We start from the raw sequence: 24,538 nt of genomic DNA, 5'->3' as shown, positions 1-24,538 counted from the left end.
AGAAGATTCCTTTATTCTTTCTCATGTATCTCTGGGTCCACAGGACAGCTTGGCTCTATGTCTACTCTCTAGGTCAGGTAGGTGGCTTTGCCAGGTCTGCTCCACCTGGTCTCCTCCAGCCACTAGTCCAGGCTTCTTATCATGATTTAGGCTGGCAACCACCACATTTTCTTGGCTAAGGCAGAGTCGGGATGGAGTAGAACTGCAAAGCCACTCTGCAAAATGTGTGGGCACATGGATGGGTACAGAATTAGAGCCATTTTTAACACTCTACTGCATCATTAGAGACCAGCTCGTCAACTATCTTTCAGTAGTCAATGTAATTGCTTATTTGACCATGTCCTCTAGATACAACAGGTGAGACCAAAAAAGTAAACAAAAAAGTTCCTCTGAGCCAATTCCAAAAAGGACAGTTCTCTGGTTGCCAAGTTTCGGGAAGATTAAAAGCTTTTAAATTAGAAGCTGCATAGTTACCAAAACCAGAGTAGTCAGGGACTGTGCAGTCTAGATAATAGTTCAATGAGACTACAGTCCTAAACAAGCAAATTACGTTTGGCATTTTCTGGCTAAATAAGCACAGACTTCATTTTAGAAAGATTCCCACCCAAAATTATTAAATTTGGTATAATAGTGTTCCCTTATCTGGTCAAAAACTGGAAAAATATCCCCAGAGGAATTGCACCTGTAACCAAGGTATTATTGTTTTATTAGCAGGTCTCACTCCAGATCCAGCTAGTTGCTCCTCTAAGCTAAGTCACTTCAGTCGTGTCCGACTCTGTGCAACCCCATAGACGGCAGCCCACCAGGCTCCCCCGTCCCTGGGATTCTCTAGGCAAAAACACTAGAGTGGGTTGCCATTTCCTTCTCCAATGCATGAAAGTGAAGTCGCTCAGTCGTGTCCGACCCTCAGCGACCCCACGGGCTGCAGCCCCACCAGGCTCCTCCGTCCATGGGATTTTCCAGGCAAGAGTACTGGAGTGGGGTGCCATTGCCATTGTTGCTCCTCTGGTTTCTAATAAATGAGCCCTCCTCGTCCTTTTTTGACGAAACCATTATCATGGGTCCCAGGAACTTCCTACGTTCCAGAAGCAGCCAAGGCAGGGCAGCTTAACAGTGGGTTTCCCGTGCATCTCAAGAAAAATAAATCTCCCAAGTGTCGGGAGGTCGGCTTTTTAGCAAACAATGAACCCTCCCAAAGAACATAAATAGTTTCGGATTCCGTAAGTTACCCTCTGGGAAGAGAAGGCCTTACCCGGAGAAGGCCAAACTCCGCCCCGCCCCCAGCACTTGGTTTCACCCCTTGGCCTCCTCCTATTCGCCCGGGCCTCCGGGTCTCACTCTAGTCCCGCCCTTGCCCTCTCGGAGCACCTTTCCCTAGGATAGCTTAGAGACATAGCTTGATGTGCTAACCGCGCGTGGGAATTCACCGCTCATGGTACTTCTTGATGTTGATGTTGATTTGATTTCGATCACGTGGTCAGCCAACAATCCAGATCACTTTCCTCTGTCCCGCTCCTTCTCCGGAAGGCGCGCCGGGGGCGGGGCGTTTGCCGCGCCACACTGCGCGTGCGCGCGCTGCCTCGTGCGTCACTCGGCCGCGCCCAGGCTCTCTTTAGCTGTCTCTTTAGGTCCTGGTGGTGGCGGCGGTGGCGGCGGTGGCGGCGGCGGCTGTGGTGGGGGCTGGAGGTCGTCTGGGACAAGTTCCCCCGGGCGCTCCCCCATGGAGGAAGCGGTGCGCGCGGCTGCAGCCCTGGATGCTCACACCTCCCACTGGACGGAGACGAAGGCGGTGGCCGCGCGAGCTCAGGAGCGGGTAGCCGGAGCGGCCTGTGTGGGGGTGTGAGCAGAGGTGACCCGGGCCGGAGAGCGGAGGGGGAAGCCGCGCGGCGGGCCAGCCAACTTCGGTGAGGTCTCCACTTTTCTTCATTTCAGGCAAGCGCGAAGGGGCTAACTGTGGGCAGGCCTGCCCCTCTTGGGTCGGGAAGGACTCCTCAGGGGCGCCTCTTTTCTCTGGAGACACTGAGCCACGCGTGTTCTGAGATGGAAGTAATTTCCCCCGTAATCGAGTAATTCCACCGTGATTTGGATTGCCAATAAATCCCACGGAAACCTTGCCTGGCATTTTCGGGGCTCTTGTTCATTAAGTTCATTAAAATAGTTTCATTTTATTATGAGTTCTAAAAGATTGTTTCAGCTACCACGGAGATATTAATTGACAGTTGAACAAGCCTTAGATGTCGCTGTAACGTTTTGAGCATGGCCTGTTTAATTTCCTAACTTTTATAAAGTCAGTGAACCCTCTCTCGCCATACGACTGAACAAAATTTATTATACCTTTGATTTTGTGTTTGTCTCTTGAATCTCTTTTCTAGATTTTTCAATTCATTTACTACACGCTATGTTTTAGTTTTGTTTCTAGAAATTCCCTATGTACCATGAACCCAGTTAGTACATTTTTTATTAAAGTACTAACAATAAATATGAGAGAATAGAGATCTTTGTTTCATACCAGTAAGCTGTCTGATGAAGTAGTATGTTATGCTCAGTTGAGTAGGTTTTATGTTAGTTGGTAAGTAAAATGAGTATGGAGGCTAGTAGCTAAATTTAAAAAAGTATTCAGTAACTATTCATTCCTTTTGCTACTTCTGTATTTTCTTCTTTTCAGGCTGGAGCTACTCTGCCAGGGCTTAAAACTTTAAATGAGAATAAAGGGTTTTATTTACGAGGAAATGAGAATGAATAAGTCATCTCTAACCTCTTCCAGCCTTTTATTCATAAGAGACCATATTAAACTTACATGTAAGTTAAAATTTTAATTTATAATTACTGTTGCTAAATAGGATTGGAAAGTCAGGTTCCGTAGTATTTATAGTTACTATGTTTAAAAATAATTAGCCCAAGGAGAGGCTGGAAAAAATTAATGGAAACCAAGCAGAAGTAAATAATGAGAATTCTTAGATGTGGGTAGTCTGTATAGAAGTTGAGTCCAGTGGACAGTTAGGTTCCATTTCAGGCTGTGCAACTTTTCTGTGATCCTCTACTTGAGACTTAACCTCTGGGAGGTTTGGTTTCTTTTCCTAAAAGGCAGGGGGGTAATGATAGCTTTTTCTCATTATTGTGTGGATTAGAATTAATGTGTATCAATCACACCAGTGCCTCCAGAGGTGTTCAGTAAGTGGTAGTTATTACTATTAGGGAGACATAATAATAGGAAACAATTATACTCTTTTGAGGATATTTCTAGTGTATGAAAACACCTTGCTGTAGTATTCCACCTACCTTCCTTCATTTTTGTTGTTTAGTCTCTAAACAACTTTGGACTCTTTTGCTACTGCATGAACCGTAGCCCGCCAGGCTCCCCTGTACATGGTATTTCCCAGGCAAGGATACTAGAGTGGGCTTCCATCTCCTTCTCTAGGGGATCTTTCTGAGCCAGGGGTCGAACCCACATCTTTTGCTAGACAGGCCAATTCTTTACCACTGAGCCACCTGGGAAGCCCTCTGATTCAGTTAGTGCCAGTTATAGTAGCCTTGCTTTTCCTAAGAAACTAAGTGCTTGCTCATGCCTTAGTGCCTTTGCACTTGCTTCTTTCTGTACTTTGTTCTTTTACTATTTCTTTCAAGCCTCTACTCAATGTTACATTCTCCAATAGGCCTCCTAACCAGCTTAGTTAAAATAGAAGCCCCTGAACCCAATTACTTTATATTGTCCAATATCTTTGAGATTACTCAATATCTTTAACGTGCTTTACTTTTCACTGTATCATTCACCACCTTCCAAATTAATGTTCTTATTTACCAACAGAAGGTAAACTCCACAAGGGCAGGGTTTTGGTCTGCTGTATTCACTGTGTATCCATGTTTTTGAACATAGTATGTATTCATTTACTGTAAATCAGTTATTTGTTGACTGAGTAAATGAAATAAGCATACCATTGTCCATAGGGAGCCACAATGAGGGGGGTATAAGTCATGTACATTAGTAATCATAATAGAGACGGGAAAAATGTCCAAAGAAAGATTCAGAATAAAGGTTAGCACATTCAGAAAAAAATTGGTTTATAGAATTCAAGCAGGGCTTCATTGTGGGGGTGCTTTTTTGAAGTAGGTCTTTAAAGATGAAAGGAAGAATGTAAAAAAGATATAGAGGAGTGAAAGGAATAAGTAAGAATGGCAGCAGTGTGTTGACCTAGGGTGGAGCCATAGTATATGAAATACAGTATTGGGAAGTAGAGATTTAAAATACAGTTTTGGAGCAAATGGTGAAAGGTCTTAGATATTGGATTACAAAATTTGGAATTCTTTCCGTACATAGTGGGTAGCCAGCCACTGGCTGGCTTCTCTCAGAGAGAATCCATCTGGCACCCTTGGCCGTAGTAGGGTATTCGGGTGATGAAGGATGGTGAAGCCACAGTTCAAACGTGAGAAGCAGGCTGGGCATGAAGACTGACCTACACAGAGAATCTGGTTTGAGTTGCCCCTTGATTGTGTTCCAGCTTGGGGACTAAAAGGAAACTGTAATGGAAAACACAAAAGGCTGAGAATGAGGAGACTCATTTTCTAATCCCAGGGCTGCTACTTATACCAGCTGCATGAGAAATTACTTAACATTATCACATGTAAGCTCTTGTGAAAATGAAATGTCAAAAGTGCTGTGACAAGTTTAAAACTGTTAAATAAATAGGTATAATTTTTAAAGTTAGCTAACTTTGAAATTGATGATGTCATTTTACAAAGTAAATCTTTTTCTTTTTTTCATGTTTTTTTTGGGGGGGCGGTGGGGTTGTGCTGCAATTTATAAGATCTTTCCCTATGTAGGGATTGAACCTGGGGCCAGGGCAGTGAAAATCAAGTGCCTGTTAGAACAAGCTGAAAATTCTAAAAGTTTTTAAAATTTGAAAGTGTGTTTAAAATTTGAATAGTTTATTTTCAGAAGTCTTACTTAGCTGTGGAATTCTTGAGGACAGGAACTTTTGGTCATCTTTATAATGCCAGTGCCTGGCACGTGTGCTGCTTAGTGTATGTTTATTGAACAGATTGCCACAAAAAAAAACTGTAACAGTCAGGGGTAGCAGACTGGGACCTTTCACCTGAGTCCCTCTGAGAGGTAAGATGGTCAGGTTACCACCTGGGACTCGTCATTTCTGGTTTGGGAAACTAGTTGAAGTGAAACTTAGCAAGTTTTCTTGTTTAACTATTTTTAAATCTGGCTCAGCCTGAAGTGAATCCTTGAGAAATAAAAAATAATCTCTGTTTCAGGCTCTCCTGGCTGTGATTGACCTTCAGTTATACAGAGTGGGAACAGAACATTACCAGGTCTGAGAATAGTGAAGCAAATATTCCTTTCAGGACATTCATGCTGATGTTCATTTTCTTTCCTTTCTTTTTTTTTTAATTGAACAAAAAATAATATTTTTATATAAACTATTAGATAACCTAAATACAACATGGTTTTTAAAATGTTATATGTAGTTGTATTCATAAATGCAATAGTCAAAAGCTATACAACATTAACAACAAATCCAAATGAAGATAGTCTTCTGAATTTCATGCTTCATTGAGCATCAAAACGACCCATCTTTTAGTCCTATTCTACATTATTCTGTATCCACATTCTTTGCATTAGATTAGACCCCTTAATTTTGTTTCATTTTCTGTGTAACATTCTCCACAGATCTATATCATTGGCTGCTGCTTTGGGAGTTGAACATCCTTCTGGGTGTTCATTGTTGTCCCCACGTAGCATGGAGGAACTTCTCTGTGCTTGGAAACAGATTCTGACTCATTGCTGTGTAAGTCAAATGAGGTGATTCATTTACTTAGTTTAGTGGCTGAAGGCTGCTTTATAGCTTGATGGTATGCAACTTTTATGTTACTTGGCATCCTTCCCCACCCATGTACACACTGGTGTATTCAGTAAGTGAACAAACACATACAACAAATAACCTTAATTTTAGAAAAGCTTATGAATCAGATTTGCAAGTATAAGTGAGTGCGTTTTTCTGGGGAAACCACCACGAATAACTAGTCATTGTTTTTAAGAAACGTAGAATTTATCTTCAAAGATAGAATAGTAATTGGGAAATAAATTTTATGAACCTGTCTGTAAGTAAAATAATTGCACAGGAGAGAAAATGCCTGTGGGCTGTAGCTACTGGACAAGTCTTTATAGCACAACTTGAAGTGTGACCTGGCCTGAAGTGAAGAGCATTCACTTACATAGTGGAAAGAAGGATGTGAGGGGCTGTGGTATGTCTGGGCAGTGATGACTTGTCTGAAAGGAGCCATGATTCTGTGTTTGGAAATGAATTTGGGATGAGGGATACAGCTCTCCAAAGCCACGTGCATAATAAGATTGACCCAACTGATCAAAAAAAATCCTTCTTTGCTTTTGTATGCCTGAAGCTTTCCACAGTAAGTCAGTAACAATAAAAAGAAAAGAGGGGAAAAGATTTTAAATAGTATCATGCAACTTTATGTAAAATATAGAGAAAATTTATATATAGACATAGTAAAGTTAAGAACAGTGACCTTTCAGTGATCATAGGATAAAATACGATTCTGACTTAATGTGTTGGTTTAGTCATCTCTTCTTCGCCTTGTTGCTGCAGATGTCCCCCATGACATTAGACACGGCACGTGAGAGCAGTTGCGCAGACAGCAGCTCATTAGTCACTGTTGCGTGTCTAGGAGGAGCACAGCCGCGCCACACAGGGCTGCACACGCCGCAGAGTACAGAACCAGGACCTCCGTGGGCAAGCAGGAGTTTGAGGGGCGCCTCAGTTCCTGCAAGAGGATGTGGTTGGCTTGCTTTAATAATTCTGCAGTCTGTCAAGGCGGTGAAGCTCACTACTCAGGGAGAAGCAGAAATTGTGCCTGGTCTCCATGATAAGGAGGGCTGTTTGACTTTGGCACGTATCCATGAAAGCAGAGTAGGGGAGGACCGAAACTTGTGGTAAGGTCACCCCAGTTTTACCAGGTGTCAAGGCAGCAGAATATATTGGATCTTAATTTTAGGCCTTATATTACTTGTGACTTGCCATTTAGTGGAAAGTTAATTTTGCTGCTGCTGCTAAGTCGCTTCAGTCGTGTCTGACTCTGTGCGACCCCATAGACGGCAGCCCACCGGGCTCTCCCGTCCCTGGGATTCTCCAGGCAAGAACACTGGAGTGGGTTGCCATTTCCTTCTCCAATTCATAAAAGTGAAAAGTGAAAGTGAAGTTGCTCAACTTTAAGCACTACTAAATATTAGTGAGTTGGTAGCTACACAGTTGGTATTTGAAGGTCAGTTTTATATAGTTAAAGTCTGAATTTGGATTTGTGAAAGTGAAGTCCTCAGTTGTGTCCGACTCTTTGCGACTCCATGGAAGGTAACATACCAGGCTCCTCAGTTCGTGGGATTTTCCAGGCAAGACTACTGGAGTGGGCTGCCATTTCCTTTTTTAGGGGATCTTCCCAACCCAGGGATCAAACCTGGGTCTCCTGCATTGCAGACAGACGGTTTACCATCTAAGCCACTAGGATTTGTGAGGCTATCCTTATAATGGGATTGGAATTATAGATAAGCTTGGCTTGTTTCTGAGTATGGTCCTTGCAGATAACAAGGTTCTGTTTTATTGATTCTAGGATATTCAGACTCTTGAACTTGTATGGTAATTAGGAACGTTGTTCCATGAACATAGTGGTTAAAGGAGGAAGGTTCATTTCAGTTAGATGACTCTTGCTCATTAGAAGAATATATCTGCCAAGTAGGCTGAAGTGTTTAGCAGTAGCTAGGTTTCTTCACTCTCATTTTCCAGCCATTGTTACTGTTATCTTTGCATGTTCCTTTGTATGTGGTACTATCACTTCCCAGCATACTTTGACAACTTTTTACAGTTTTTCAGTTTATAGGCTATGTTTTACCATGGTTACGTTTTAGAATGCTAAGCGGAATGATGCAGTGGTTTTCTTACTCATAAATCGCCAGCTTTATTTTTTAGGGCCAATCATATGATTCCATTCATCAGTATTCACCCAGATTACATCTGACATATTTTGAGATTGCCGGATAGCTTGGCACACAGGATAAATAAAGGTGACTCTTGTGCAGGAGCCTTCTGCTGAGGGTAACTGAGTCATAAACATGGATAAACACGTTTGTAGGGTATGGTGGGAACCTGTAAACACACTTTTTATTTTGTTATAAGCTTTTTTTTCTTTTGGTGATAGAGCAGTTTAATTATAGATTTAGAACTTCTCTTTCATTTTCATATATTTATTAATAAGAAGGAGAAATGAGGGAATTGATTCAAACTAAGCCACTAGATGTGAAAAACTAGCAGAGAGTTTCATTCCTTTGTGTTTAAGAAAATTGTCAAATTTTATTATGCAATTATAGTAAGTACTGTTTTTAAGGTATTTTTTCATACCTGGAAGTTTAGTATTGAAAGTTTTTTTTTTTTATTATTGTATAATTGACCCATAATGCTATGTTCCAAGTACAAAATATAAAAAAAAATTTTTTTGAACCACTTTTATGTTGGCTCATTGGCTTCATTTCAGTTCAGTTCAGTCGCTCAGTCGTGTCTTGACTTTTTGCGACCCCATGAATTGCAGCACACCAGGCCTCCCTGTCCATCACCATCTCCCAGAGTTTACTCAAACTCAAGTCCATCGAGTCAGTGATGCCATCCAGCCATCTCATCCTTTGTCATCCCCTTCTCCTCCTGCCCCCAATCCCTCCCAGCATCAGAGTCTTTTCCAGTGAGTCAACTCTTCGCATGAGGTGGCCAAAGTACTGGAGTTTCAGCTTCAGCATTATTCCTTCCAAAGAATACCCAGGGCTGGTGAACTTCCAGATGTTCAAGCTGGTTTTAGAAAAGGCAGAGGAACCAGAGATCAAATTGCCAACTTTAGCTGGATCATGGAAAAAGCAAGAGAGTTCCAGAAAAACATCTATTTCTGCTTTATTGACTATGCCAAAGGTTTTGACTGTGTGGATCACAATAAACTGTGGAAAATTCTGAAAGAGATGGGAATACCAGAGCACCTGACCTGCCTCTTGAGAAACCTATATGCAGGTCAGGAAGCAACAGTTTTAGAACTGGACATGGAACAACAGACTGGTTCCAGATAGGAAAAGGAGGACGTCAAGGCTGCATATTGTCACCCTGCTTATTTAACTTCTATGCAGAGTACATCATGAGAAACGCTGGGCTGGAAGAAGCACAAGCTGGAATCAAGATTTCCGGGAGAAATATCAATAAGCTCAGATATGCAGATGACACCACCCTTATGGCAGAAAGTGAAGAGGAACTAAAAAGCCTCTTGATGAAAGTGAAAGAGGAGAGTGAAAAAGTTGGCTTAAAGCTCAGCATTCAGAAAACTAAGATCATTTGCTTAAGGATGCAATTAGTTCACTATTTCAGCAGCTTGGGACCTTAGAAATTCATTTCAGGATTAATTATGATATTTTTATATGTTACAAAACGATCACCATGATGAACCTAGTTACCATCTTACCACCATAAAGAGATACTACATTGGTATTGACTTTGTTCCCCATGTTGTATGTTTCATCTCAGTGATTCATTTATTTGTACCTGAAAGTTTGCACCTCTTAAACTCCCTCACCTATTTCACTTACCTCCCAACCCCGTTGTGATCTGTCCCTTGTGTGTCTCCCCACTGAAGTCTAAAAGCTATTACCATTTTATCCAAACAGCTGATCATACTGCTTAGTGCACAGAACGTATGTTCAGTAAAACCTGTTTGAGTGGATGGATAAGGTAATTGAGGGGCTAGGTAGATAGGAAATTAAGTTGCTTTTGTTAAAGGCCAGAGACCTGTAACCTGAAGAATGGAAAAATCTGGCTGGTCAGTGAAGGTTAATGACTAAGGATCCTGACTGAACTGTAGATTAATTCTGGGATTCAGTTGTTAAATTGTGGACTAAAAAAATCTCAAGACATATCAGAAAGTTGGGCTGGCAGTTTGTTATAACCAGTGGTAAACCTTGTAGCTGAGTAAGTGCTTTTTCTTCTGCTTTTCTACCCAATTTAGTTCATTTGCCAGCAGAGTTCTGAGTTTTGGCTGTTTTGAAAAAACTGTGGTCTTTGGTAAGCCACTGCATCCTTTCTGGTCTTATAGCGTGAGTCTTCTAGGTTCCATGGCCCTCCTGTTTTCTAAAAGGGCCAAGAGTACCACACACACACCCTGACGAACATCTGTCTGCTAGACTTCGTTCTCTACTAGGACAAAATAATGTGACATCTGCTTTCTCCTTACACATTCCTGAATGGGCTACGTAAGAAATAAATTACCATATACTTATATCTACATAGATTTCTAAGAAGAAAATGTATGCTTGAGAAAATTTTTTGTTTCTTTGTATAGAGTATTCAAAAAGACATTTGTAAAATTGGTAAATGTTTTTGTAAACTAGATTTACGTTTTTTTTATGCCTTATTTTCATTCTGAGGAGTTTTTTTTCTTAGGAAACTTTAACTATGGACTATGCAGCTAAGACCGGAAACATTTTTAAAATAGGAAACCAGAGTTTATAAAATCAATTTAAATATGATTTTACTTTTCATTTTCAGTTTTATTGAATTATAGTTGATATGTAACATTGTATTAGTTTAAGGTGTACCACATAGTGTATATATTACAAAATAATTACCACAGTAAGTTTAGTTAACGTTCATCGATGACCACACATAGCTAAATGGGTTTTTTTTTTTTGTAATGAGAATTTTTAAGATCTACTGTCTAGCCACATTCACTAGCCTACACAATACAGTATTGTTAACTATGTCACTTACTAATCTTACAACTGGAAGGTTGTATGTTTTGACCACCTTCACTCCCTTTCCCTACCCCTTAACCCCCACCTTTCAGAGTTTTCTGTTTCTGTGAGTTCAGTCTGTTTTCTTTTTTGGCTGCACTGCACAGCATGTAGCATCTTAGTTCCCTGATCAGGGATTGAACCATTGCCCCCTGCAGTGGAAGCACGGGGTTTTAACCACTGGACTGCCAGGGAAGTCCTAGTTTTTAAGTTTGGTTTTATATCACAATCCCATCTTTTTCCATAATTGGAGGATATATAATTAGATTAGTGCTAAATACAAATGGTAAATGTATTTATGTTATTAATAGTAGTAATAAAAAGTATTATTTTATGAGAAAAGAAACAGTAAAATTTTGCAGTGATCATGCATCCTGTCATTCTGTGAAAATTTCCTTTTGTTTTCCCTCTTTAGATTTGAAGACTGCATCATCCTGCCTCCAGCACCAACAGTTTCTCTGTTCTTGATCAATGTGATTCACAGTAGCTTTTTAAGTAATAAGCGAAATGAGCCAGGGGCATGGAAAGTATGACTTTTATATTGGTCTGGGATTGGCTATGAGTTCCAGTATTTTCATTGGAGGGAGTTTCATTTTGAAAAAAAAAGGCCTTCTGCGACTTGCCAGAAAAGGCTCCATGAGAGCAGGTAAGTTATTTATGCCCTTTGTGACTTTGAAATGGTATCAGTGTGTTCCTTTGTATTGATATCTGGGTTCTTTGACTGTAAAAGACTATATCTTCATTCCTAGTGACTGTATTCAAAACTTTGGACTTTGTAAGAATTGTACATGTTTATAAAGAATTCCAACTTTTGTAATGAGAAAAATAAAAAGTTGTCAAAATAAGTTAACTACTCACTCTTGCAGTTATTATCAAAGTGGGAATAGGGACCAATACCCAATTAGCATCCAGCCCTTTCTTTAAATTTAGATAGTCTGCAGAGAAGGAAATGAGGTTATATGGATAGAATCAGAATCTTATCGAAGGCTAGGCTCTTTTGTCAATGATAGTTTTTTTTTTTTTTCCTTAGACATTTTCCTTCCTGATCTCAAATTGGCAGGAAGGAGAGCTGGCTTCTTTGGGTTGAAGTGTACTCAGTTGAGTGAAATCCTGATTGGTGGTATAGGTTGATCCCCAGAAACTACTGACAAGCCATGAGCCCCTGGGAAATGCCTGATGTGATTGAATTCCCTCTAACTTTGGTGTATCATAACAGCTTCCAGCTGTATGTTGCATTCTGGCCATGTTCTGCCATTCAGCCTCTGCTTCAGTTTTAGACCCAGTTCTGTTCTCAAAGGAAAATCTGCTTTGGCAGTAAAAAAAAAAAAATTACCTTCTTTCTGTGCCATTTCTATAGCCATACCTAATCAAGCTCTTAAAATAATGACCTCAGTTGGATTTCATGCAGAAAGGAGAAAGTATTGGCATATACTATTTGAACAAGTATATCCTCGTTCCTAAGTCAGGTACTCACATTTTCCATGTGGATATGCTTATCAAAGGGTTCATTCACATTGACTTTTTCTTTTGAATAGTGGCTTAAGTACTGATTGCTTCCGAATTTTGTTAGTTTGGTCTAGAGGAAAGTGAAGGATGGTCTAGAGGAAAAGGCAGGATGAACATCCTGGAAGCTCCAGACTGTGAGCAGTGCTCAATCTTTTTATGTCCTGGTCAGACTCCTTTCTCCAGGGTTACTACCTCATAAGTGGGGCTAACCCACACCTAAATGGCTTCTCCGCTATCTAATTCACTAGAAGTTGGGCTATTTCTGATTGGTTCACTTTGTTTATTGAAGGTAAGTTCACAAAACAAAAGCATGAAGTATGAACTGAAATAGAAGGATTGATTTAACTCCTTCATTCACATTGTTGTGATCCTCACATCCCCTTTTTTAAGATAATCATAAAAATATTATCTAAGAATTCCCCTTTGTAATCATGCTTCTACTACTACCGCTGCTGCTGCTAAGTCGCTTCAGTCGTGTCCGACTCTGTGCGACCCCATAGACGGCAGCCCACCAGGCTCCTCCATCCCTGGGATTCTCCAGGCAAGAACACTGGAGTGGGTTGCCATTTCCTTCTCCAATGCATGAAAATGAAAAGTGAAAGTGAAGTCGCTCAGTCGTGTCCCACCCTTAGCAACCCCATGGACTTCAGCCTACCAGGCTCCTTTGCCCATGGGATTTTCCAGGCAAGAGTACTGGAGTGGGGTGCCATTGCCTTCTCTGGTGTAATCATGAAGAAACCGTTATTCAATATAATAATAATAAGCAAATGATATTTTAAAATCTGTCATTACTAATTGTTGTCATAAATACATTGAAGTCTAATAATCTTCCAAAGAAGTGAAATATGTTTTCATTGACAGGTCAAGGTGGCCATGCATATCTCAAAGAATGGTTGTGGTGGGCCGGACTGCTATCAAGTATGTATAGAGGATGTTTCAAGAAAATACTATAGGTGTATATTGAAATATTTATGTATACTATTTTACAGCCTTATATTACCAGAAAATTTTAAAACTTTAAATTCTGGGTTTTTTTGATAAACAAAACTCAAAATATGTAAAATTTAAGCCTGTATAAGTCATTTAACAGTTTAATAGTTTATTTAATTTGGATGAGAAAACTTTTGTCTATCTGATTAAGACATGCCTGACATATGTATGTATTTTTAAAAGTTATGCTCAGTTTAAGGTGATTTTGAAAGTGAAAGATCATAGAAAGCATCCTGTTTTTAATTCCTGTCCTTCCATTGATTTTCATTCCAAATTAGAAAGGAGGTATGCATTTGCTAAGACTTCTGTGCATACTTTGATGCTTACATTTTGTGTATTTATGTATTATTTTTTTGATAGTCAAGAAATAGGTTTATTAGTGTAGGATGCTTGTGAGGGGTACAAGGGGGCAGGCGAGGGGGCTCTGATGACTATCTTTTAAAAGGTACATAGAGTGATCCTTAGGACGCTGAGCTTTCAAAATATTCAGGATTGAATTATGTAAGTTTTTTTCTAAGGGCAGTTGAAATAACAAAGAGACAATTGACCCATTCAGCAAATACTTCTTGATCAGGTGTTTTGTATGTCAGGTGTTCTAGGTGCTGGAGATAGAATAAACAGAATAAAGAGAAAAATTCTTACGCATAGGAGACTTTGCTTTCTAGGTGGACAACAGTAAAGAAGATAAACTGTGTGTTAGTGATAAATGCTGATGTTTGCTAGTAGTACATAGAGAAGGGATGTAGTAAAACGAAGGATAGATAGGTTTATATTTTAGTTGAGGGGCCAGGGCAGGCCTCATTGGGAAGATAATATTTGAGTAAAAGATGAAGTGAGGGACTGACCATATGGGTATCTGGGTGAAGAACATTGTAAGCAGGAGGAAATAATAAACATGAAGGCAGCGAGCAGGACCATGCCTGGGAGGTTAAAATGTGGTAGGCAGAACCCAAGGTAGGCTGCAGGGCTCTTGCTCCCTGGTAGTCACAACTTTGTATTATCTCCTCTCACACTGAATTAATGCAGTATGATCAAAGTATACAACAGAGTTGATGACTTGTGAGTTAAGTCATCAGAGGCATTAAGGTTTTGCCTTGATTGATTGGATTGGTCATTCTGAAGCCAACTTCTGGGCTGGAGGACAGTCACCCTGAGGAGAGGTCCCCAGGCTACACTCAGTTACTGACTTACTGGTCATGTGAGTTACCTTGGATGTGAGTCCTCCAGGTTGTGGCAAGGCACAGGCTCCAGATTGTATCTCGACTGCAGCCTTTTGAAAGACCCTGATTGAGAAGTACCTGCTGATCAGCAGGAACTATGAGAAATCATTGTCTTGGCCAACAGAAAACATGGCTGACATTTGTTGTTTTAAGCTGCCAGTTTGGGGGTGCTTTGTTGTACAGCACTGGATTACTAAAACCTCAGGAACCATTAAAGAGGTAAGGATAGCAAGGGAGTGGGAGTGCAGGGCAGTGGTTGAGGTTAAGTTTAGAGAAGTAGTGAGGGCCTAGATTACATGGGGCTTTGTATGTCACAGAAAAGGCTTTGACTTTTATGTTTGATGGGGAATTACTGGAGGCTTGAACAAAGGGGTAACATGTACAAACGCAGATTTTAATAGGAACTCTTGGGCTGCTGTGCTCTTGAGGCATAGACTGCGTAGGGGCAAAAGCAGAGAAACCGGTAAGAAGCCATTGAAATAATTTGGTAAGAGGTGATAATGGCATGGACCCAGAGTAATGGCAGTTGGTGTGGTGAGAAGTGGTAGCATTCTGGATGTGTTTTGAAGATGAAACTAATACATTTGCTGAAAACAAGTTGAAAGACTAGACAGGATATAAAAAAGCATCCTCTTAAAAGCATTAAAGAACCAACACGATAGTTAAGAATTACCCAGCCAGCATCAGGAAAATGCATAAAGCTCAGGATGAGCTGGAGATACTTCTGCCCTAGAGGTAACTACAGACTCCATAGCAGGCAGCTTTTGAAAGAGAACTTGTGAACTGCTCTAAGAAGGGTGATACCATTTGGGTGGTGGATATATAGCTGTCATTTATATTTTATTCTGTTTTTCTGAATATTTGAAGTATTACATTATTAATCTTTAAACTCTTGAAAATCTTTTAAAATGTGGTATATTTATTTTTTAACTTATTTTTAAATTTTATTTTTAATTGAAAGATAATTGCTTTGCAGTATTGTATTGGTGTCTACCAAACATCAACATAAATCAGCCACAAGTATATTTAAATCCAGGTCTGTCAACTCCTGTGCATGAAATGGCCCAGTTAAAGACAAAGATTATTCTATTGGATTTATAAAAACAAATAATAAAAAAACTGCATGCTTGTTGTAAGGTACACTATAAAACATGAGGATATAAAATGGCTGAAAGAGAAGGATGGAAAAACATGCCTAAAGAAACTTCACATTTCTGTTTTTGTTTTAGAAAAAATATACTTCATAGCAAAACAACACTGGAGATAGATTTTTTCTTAAAAACAAAGGGTTCAACTCAGGAGGTTTTATCAGTCCTGACTTATTTAATAATATGGCCTTGAGGATTTCCCTGGGGCACAGTGGATAAGAATCTGCCTTCCATTGCAGGGGACATGGGTTTGATCCCTGGTTTGGGAAGATCCCACATGCCATGGAGCAATTTAGCCCATATATCATCACCTAAGCCCTTACGCCATGCTCTGCAAAGAGAGGCCACTGCAAGGAGAAACCTGTGCACCACCACAAAGAGCAGCCCCCGTGCACCGAAAACTGAAGAATGTTTGCTCAGGCAAACAGTGAAGACCCAGTACAGCCGTAAATAAATAAAATAATAATGTTGCCTTGAAACACAGAACAGTAAGGTGAAATACACAAATCCAAATTCATATAGTGAGATTTTAATATGACACTGAGCAGTTGATGGGACAGGCAGAGTAAAATTCTTAAGGTGATAGAAAATCTGAACAGCTGATTTAACTTAACTCACTGAACTCAGCAACTTCAGGTCTATATTATTTTCAGGTGCATGTGGAATACTGATGCAGATGAATTATTTGCTGGACCATAAAGACAGTCTTGAAAATTTTCAAAGAATTTAATTAAGTTTTTCACAGATCATTATCATTATATTAGAAATCAGTAACAAAAATATAACATGAAAAATACATGTAGAAATTTAGAAATAACGCTTTTATGTAACCCGTGGGTCAAAGAAGTCAGAATGGAAATTAGAAAATATTTTAAAAGTATGTTTAATTTAAACAATACTTCAATATGTTGACACAGAATACAGAATATCATAACTTAGGGAATATAACTGAAGTAGAGTAAAATTTATAGTTTCAAATAAATGTAATTGAAAGATGAGGCATTTAGTTGAAGAAAATAGAAAAAGAATTGTAGAATAAACCATAGAAGGAGTAAAGAGAAGAGCTAAAAGTATTTAAATAGAAAAACAAGGCATTAAAGCGACATTTGGGTCAATGCTCAGAATAATGAACTTGACAAACCTGTTGTTGAAACTGATCAAGAAAAGGAAAAGATAGAATAGCTAGGTGATGTAATTAAGGTTTCATAGATATTAACAGGATATTATGAAAAACATCCAGTTATCCAGTTGATAAAAAAATAGATAAAATTTATGGAAAAGTAAAATTTATCAATACTCATGAGGAAACAGAAAATTGGAATACTCCTCTAACTTAACCCAGTTGAAGCTGTAGTTTTAAAACCTTTGCATGTACTTAATCCTGAGCCCAGATGGTTTCATAGGTAAATTACACAGTCATTTAAAGAAGAAATAATTGTAGTTTTAAGAAGTTTCTTAATAATAGAAAAAGGGGGTTCCCTCACTCTTCTTAAAAAGCTAGTATAATCCTAATACCAAAACCTGATCAGGACAGAATAAGAAGGGAAAAATTAAGTCTAGTCTCATTCACAAACCTATATGTAAAAATCACAAACAATATGAGCAAGTTAGATTTATTCTGCAGATGCAAAATTGGCATAATCTTGGAAAACAAGTCACTGTAATTTACTGTGTTAAATTGAAGGAGAAAAATTATATGATTATTTCAGTAAAATTTAGCTATTCATGACTAAAACCATTTCAAATTAGTAATTTAGGTGAATTAAAGATGATAAGATGATAAAGGATTTCTAAGCCAAAAAAAAAAAATGGCAGAACTAACGGTTGCTTGGTGCTAAGTCACTTTAGTCATGTTTGACTGCGGGACTGAAGCCCACCAGGCTCCTCTGTCCTTGGGATTCTCCAGGCAAGAATACTGGAGTGGGTGGGCATGCCCTCCTCCAGGGAGTCTTCCCAACCCAGGCATCTCTTCCATCTCCTGCATTAGCAGGTGGGTTCTTTACCACTGGAGCAACCTGGGAAGCCCATAGTAAACACCACAATGGGGAAATAGAAAAGACTTTTTTTGAAGCTGAGAAAATATTCGTGTTCAAAATATATGAAGGATTACTTAAAATCAATAAGAGAAAACAAATACCCTAATAGACAAACTGGTAAAAAACCCAAAAAAGTGAAGTGAAATCGCTCAGTCGTGTCCGACTCTGCAACCCCGTGGACTGTAGCCTACCAGGCTTCTCCGTCCATGGGAGTCTCCAGGCAAGAATATTGGCGTGGGTTACCATTTCCTTCTCGAGGGGATCTTCCCTACCCAGGGATCGGACCCAGGGATCGAACCCAGGTCTCCTGCATTGGAGGCAGACTCTTTAACCTCTGAGCCACCAGGGAAGCCCTTACTTCACTAAAAGATTTAACTTGGCTAATAAACATATGAAAAAGGGGAATGCAAATTCATAGCATGATAAAATAATCCTGTTTCCCATTAACAGATTAGCAAACATTGGGGAGAGTGAGAAACAGGAAACTCTCAGACACTACTAGGTGAAATTTAGGATAACCATTTGGGAAAACTGTAGCCAAGAGTGATTTTATGTGATCACATGTCCCTCCCCTGCTAAAATTCCTCAGTGGCTTTTCAGCTCAGATGAAATCCACTGAGACTCACAAAGGTCCTGTTCTCCCTAGCCACTCCCCGCATGCTTGCTTTGTATGAACCACTCGGGCTTCCTTGCTGCTCAGACATGCCAGACATGGTCTTGAGTCAAAATTTTGTACTTGCTCTTCCTGCTTGGGATGTCTGTCCATTTTCCCCACACACACAGCTGCTGGTAAATCCCTCACTCCATATCTGACTGATCAGAACTTTCTATCCAAGCACCCTTGCCTGGCAACATTAGCTGCCTATCACCAGCTCTTCATTCCTTTCCCTTGCTTTGTTTTCTGAATAGCACTTTACTTCATTTGTTTGTTTTGTCTGTTTTTGTTCACTAAAATGTCTTAGGTGAGCAATATCTTTATTTTTCCTCACCCTAGAACATCTGACACACAGTAGCAACCCAAGAATATCTTTTGAATGTAAGAGTTGGGTTTTAAAAAAGAAAAGAGCTAGTAAAAAAGGCTTTTATATCTGTTTAAGCTGATTTTTTTGTCATAGGATATAAATACTAAATTTTTAATTAAAAAAACCCATACACAGGGGAATTGCCTGGCAGCCCAGTGATTCAGACTCAGTGCTGTGACTGCTAAGGACCCTGGTTTGATCCCTGGTTGGGGAACTAGGATCCCACAAGCCATGCAGCCCAACCAAAAAAAAAAAAAAATCCCACATAGAAATTAGATATTTTCCATTAAAATTATAGGTTTGTATTGTTTCTAATTGGTTTGAATTCTATTCTAATGTTGATAATTTACAGGAGAACCCTTATGAATAACAATTTAAGCAGTGTGTTAAAAAATGTATGTAAAATGCAGCCTTTTCTGTTTTGACTAAATATGTTCCTATCTGAACATTTTCTTTTGTTGTCTTTCTCCAAGTGGGAGCTGGCGAGGTGGCCAACTTCGCTGCATATGCCTTTGCACCAGCCACCCTAGTGACTCCGTTAGGAGCACTCAGTGTCCTAGTAAGGTGAGGACCCTGCTCTTCACGTGTAGAAACAGCAGTTAACGTTTCATCTGTAAGGTATTCAGTACCTGCTAATTACACATGCTCAGTTTAATTTATATTTAAGCAACCTTGAGACTTTTTTTATGCTGTGTAGTAGTTTGCCTTTGAAATGTTATTCTCTGTGCATAGGCCAGCTAACAAGTTGTAGGAGAAAATGCTTTTATGCTTTGTCTTGTTTGTGTTTAGAGTCAATACTAGTTATACTTTAATTGCAGTATTTTAAAATTCCAAGTTGCATTCATTACAGTATTTATCATTTGACATATGTATACTTTGGTAGGTGGTGACTGGTGATGAATAGATCTCTGTACCTTCTCTAGAAAGTAATTGATTGGAGCAAGGTTGAAGACTGGCCTGGGACACTTTTTTGGAAGGAACAGTCCAAGACTTGTCCTGTTTCTATTGTTTTAATCATTAGCCAAAACAGCTAAGCCCATATTGAAGTCTGGATTTTGGCTAGTATTCCCAAAGTTGGTTGATTGATAGGTATTTAACATTAAGTTATATAAATCTTTTTTTAACATTAATAGTTATATAAATCTGTATTGTATGCAAATTTATATAATTTTCAAGAAATTGTATATTATAATATATAAAGATACAAGATGCTATTTATGTATTATGTGTAATAAATATTTATTATGGTAATGTCTTTTATTCTTAATTTTCTGTTATGCCATTATTGTATTTATAGGTTTATACTTTTTTAAGATTTCAATAAAACTAGCTATAAAATATTAAAACTTGATCATTAATAGGCAAGTCATGTGGAATTAAATGAAAATAATGACGGATTCATCACTCAGTAAGGATAAAGTTGAGCAAATAGGTCCAAATGGACCTAGATTCTTAAATTTGTATCATAGCTCTGTTTATTGTAAAATTTCATGTTGATGTCCTACAGTAGAAAGATGGTAACTATTCTGGTTTAGAGTATGATGAAGCAGGTAGTTCCCAGAAACTTCATTTTATGATTGAATGTGCATTTTCTTTACCTTGGCTGAAAGCTAGAATCTTTATAAGCTCAGTGTTTTAGTTTGAGTTCAGTAATTCTTAAGTTGTGTTGATATTTAAAAATGAGAAAAGTAGCTGATTGTATAATAATCTTCCATCTTTCCCTCTATTTTAGTGCCATTCTTTCTTCATACTTTCTAAATGAAAGACTTAATCTTCATGGAAAAATTGGATGTTTGCTAAGTATTCTGGGATCTACAGTTATGGTTATTCATGCTCCAAAAGAAGAGGAGATTGAGACCTTAAATGAAATGTCTCACAAGCTAGGAGATCCAGGTATGAAAAAATAAAAACTTTATTATTCTTACTGTATTTTACTCTTTTTCAAAAGTAATTTTTATTTCTCTCTGGCTGTGCTGGGTCTTCATTGCTTTGTGTGGTCTTTCTCTAGCTACCTCAGGGTACTTCCTTTTACTTCAGATTTTGACTGCTTTGATTTCTCTCATTTTATTATTGTCTTTGAAGTTTCCCTCTGTCTACGTTGAACTAACAAAGACTTTTTCTGTTTGTTTTGGCCCCTCTCTAATGATCCTTGACTGCCTTGCAAGTTGAGCTGGTCAGATTCCCAGCCAAGTTTCCTATCTGGCTTGCCAGCATCCTAGGATTTGAGTGGGGAAGAGGAGATGGCTACCATCATAGACGTATGCCTTACTCCAGCCCCCCATTTTAGCGAGGCCCCCACACACTCAGCTGGTCTGGGGTCCTCCCAGACACTGTGGCAAGGGGACCAGTCACTGAGATATTCAGAACTGGGCCGGGATCTGACATGGTCTCAGTGTTCTTTGAAAAGAATTTAGCCAGGCCTCCTGTTTTTAGTCTCCCCTTCAACCCACTTCTAGAGGTAGTTTGTGTCTTCAGAGCACTCTTTGTAGCACACTGAGTCACTTTCTAATTTTTGATCACTGCTGATGTGGGATTCAGCTTTCTTGAATCTGCTGTTATCAGTTATTATCTTCTGATTTTTGGCTTTCATCTATCATCTCCTTACAAATTCTTATTTTTGTGTTTCCTTCTCTAAAATCATATTACTAGAATTCGAGGAGTTAAAAAGATCAAACAACTGCTCTGTTTCCTCATCTTAAAATTGCAAATGACAGTGTCTATATTACAGGGTAGTTGTGAGAATTTAATGACTGAATTGATGCAAATTGCTAAGAAAAGTGTCTGACCTGTAGTGCTGCACAACCATTAGCTATTATCATGTTGGGTTCAAGTCTCCTATCTAACTTGGATCCCGACAGTTATTGTCAAGTTCTCTTTATTGATTTTTTTACCCCTGTGGTTGGTCCCTAAATATTTTAAAAATTTTCTCCTGTTAGACAAATGTTCTTTAGCATCTACAAATCATTGAGCATTCAAGGTCATCTCATAATTTCTCTCCACTGGTTTCTGATTGTTCTGATTGTATTATACCTGTTATTGGAATTAGAGCACCCCAATGGGTGGAAGTAGGCATTGTTCTTGGACGGATGGCTGTGAGTCAGCCTGATACTGTTTTCTTTGATATATGTACATTTGACCCTTCAACAACACAGAGGTTAGGGATACGAGAAAACCCACTTACAATCCATCCTCTATGTCTGAGGTTCCACATCCACAGGTTCAGCCCTCAGACTGTATTGTACTGTATTTATTGGAAAAAAATCCACGTATAATTGGATCCATGTAACTCAGTCCCATGTTAATTAAGGGATATCTGTGTAATTATGAGGCCCAAGATACTACCTTAAAAATGTTAGTAGTATAATCATTTGTGAATCTGAAGTGTAAACTTCCAGTGTGTACATCTAACTAAATTATTATGACTGTGTTTTTGTTGGGGCAGCAAAAGAAAGCTAATTTTTATTTTAGGAACACACCTTTTCTCCTTCTTATCAAGTACTTAAACATTTAACTAAATGTAAGTTTTCTTTGCCTCCTCCAGGTTTTGTGGTCTTTGCAACACTTGTGGTCATTGTGTCCTTGATATTAATCTTTGTGGTGGGACCTCGCCATGGACAGACAAACATTCTTGTATATATCACAATCTGCTCTGTAATTGGAGCAGTTTCAGTTTCCTGTGCTAAAGGCCTGGGCATTGCTATCAAAGAGCTGTTTGCTGGAAAACCTGTGCTACAACATCCCCTGACCTGGATCCTGCTGCTGAGCCTTATAGTCTGTGTGAGCACACAGATTAACTACCTAAACAGGGCCCTGGACATATTCAACACGTCTATCGTGACTCCAATATATTACGTGTTCTTCACAACATCAGTTTTAACTTGTTCAGCTATTCTTTTTAAGGAGTGGCAAGATATGCCTGTTGATGATGTCATTGGTACTCTGAGTGGCTTCTTTACAATCATTGTGGGAATATTCTTGTTGCATGCCTTTAAAGACGTCAGCTTTAGTCTCTCAAGTCTGCCTGTGTCTTTTTGGAAAGACGAAAAAGCAGTGAATGGCAGTCTTTCTAGTATGTATGAAGTTCTTAATAATAATGAAGAGAGCTTAACCTGTGGAATTGAACAACACACTGCTGAAAATATCTCCCGAAGAAATGGAAATCTGACAGCTTTTTAGGAAGAAAGATGTAATTAATCTATAACTGTTATAAAAAAGTGAATCTGAGTATCAGAATGTGTCTGAAAAAGCATTGTTCTCAAATGATGTTCTCTAGAGACAATCTTTTTTTTTTAAGGTTTCACTAATTTGGACCAAGAAATTACTTATGTTTAAATGATGACTCAATACATGGCCAATTTCTATTAACATTGTATTATTGTAGAGTTATTTTAAATTTTCCTTCACCAAAATCTAAATGCACTAACGACAGTTTTAGGTCTATAAAAAGGCTTTTTTTCCCCACTGGTGATGAAAGTCTGAAGTGTACATTTTTCATGCCCATTCTTATCAATTCCTGATCATTTTAAGCCTTTTTGATTAAAACAAAAACAAAATTAACTCAGTACATTATCCTGTAATTTATCTTACCTATAAAAATGACTATTTAATGAATTATTTAAATTTTGAACTATTAATTTAAGAGACACCTAAATTATTAAATGAAGGAAACTTACAAACAAAAAAAAGGCAGGAAATCACTGCATGGAAGTAATTCTCAGGCTGGGGGTTGCCGCCATGAACTTCCTAGATGACCTTCCTAGATGGCCTTCCTAGATGACACTTAACAAAATCAGCACATCCTTTGTCAGACTACAGCCTGGCTGGTTTTCTTCTTCAGTTACTCTAACCCCTTGATGGCTGGACCCTTGATTACCATTTTACATTAGCTCTTGTACTTTTCCATATATTTTCATAATGAGTTACATTGTCATTTAGCTCTTCTAACAACACTGGAAAATAAAGTCAGAAGACTAGGATAAATTCTTAAATTTAGCTCACATTGAAATAAAACTGAAAAGATCTACGTCTGAATGTTTAGAACAAACAGGATGTTTGTAAAACATAATTTCTTTGTAGCACTTATTTTTGCTTAAGAGTCTGGACCACTATTTTGGTTTTGTTAAAATGTCCATGAAAAAAATGTTTACAGAAAAACATCAAACCTGTGCAAAAAATAACAGTGTAATGAACCTCTGTCCAGCTTCAAATCCTGTCATCGATTGGCCTCAAAAATACAACTCATTCCCACCTAGGTAGGAAGAACATAGGCCTGTTTCCATTCTGTTGCTCCTGCCCACAGTCACAAAGCTTGGTCTACTGTGTAAGTAGCCATCCGTGGGAACCTCACTGTTCACTGGCCTTATCAGGGCAGAGTTGACACTTTTCCAGGTCTCTGAAACATGTTCCATTTTCCCAATATTTTATTATTGATCTTCTAAGGAGCCTCTGTAGACATTTTTTTCTAACTGCCTCTCCATGTAATTTTAATACCACAGATATACTCTATATTTGCTTATGTACAAAACCGTAACTATATCTGTGCTTTGTACACAACAGATGAAAACCAATTTTCACCCCTTTGGGTGTGATATTGCCCTCATTGAGAATGCATAGCTTTATAGTAATAAATTTGTAATTATTTAACATCTACAGCACTTAAATTTTTTATTTAGTTTATAATTGTTATAAAACTCATGAATTATTTAAATTTACTCATTAATTTTTCATCATATTCTATACTTCCAGTATAGGGTGAGCATAGATATTACCTCTTAATCTGCAGGAGAAT

General features: G+C 38.7%; 1 protein-coding gene across 4 annotated transcripts; it reads left to right on the top strand.

Annotated features, from left to right (window-relative positions):
• The first annotated feature begins 1,584 nt into the window (after positions 1–1,584).
• NIPA2 (NIPA magnesium transporter 2) lies at positions 1,585–24,012 on the top strand. Of its 4 annotated transcripts, none has more exons than XM_040227903.1 (7): positions 1,610–1,904; positions 2,666–2,799; positions 11,244–11,474; positions 13,196–13,252; positions 19,224–19,314; positions 20,483–20,643; positions 22,292–23,303. In XM_040227903.1, the coding sequence occupies exons 3-7, from the start codon at positions 11,336–11,338 to the stop codon at positions 22,924–22,926; spliced, it is 1,083 nt and encodes a 360-aa protein (XP_040083837.1). In that variant the 5' UTR covers positions 1,610–1,904; positions 2,666–2,799; positions 11,244–11,335; the 3' UTR covers positions 22,927–23,303. The 4 variants fall into 4 exon arrangements, with proteins under 4 accessions (XP_040083835.1, XP_040083837.1, XP_040083836.1 ...); XM_040227904.1 differs by lacking the exon at positions 2,666–2,799 and adding an exon at positions 5,675–5,792 and having other exon boundaries at positions 1,655–1,904; positions 22,292–23,122; XM_040227901.1 differs by lacking the exon at positions 2,666–2,799 and having other exon boundaries at positions 1,585–1,904; positions 22,292–24,012.
• The last annotated feature ends 526 nt before the right edge of the window (positions 24,013–24,538 follow it).

Source organism: Oryx dammah, unplaced genomic scaffold (assembly GCF_014754425.2).
Source record: "Oryx dammah isolate SB20612 unplaced genomic scaffold, SCBI_Odam_1.1 HiC_scaffold_27, whole genome shotgun sequence".
Classification (NCBI taxonomy): domain Eukaryota; kingdom Metazoa; phylum Chordata; class Mammalia; order Artiodactyla; family Bovidae; genus Oryx; species Oryx dammah.
This window is presented reverse-complemented; position numbering and strand designations above follow the sequence as displayed.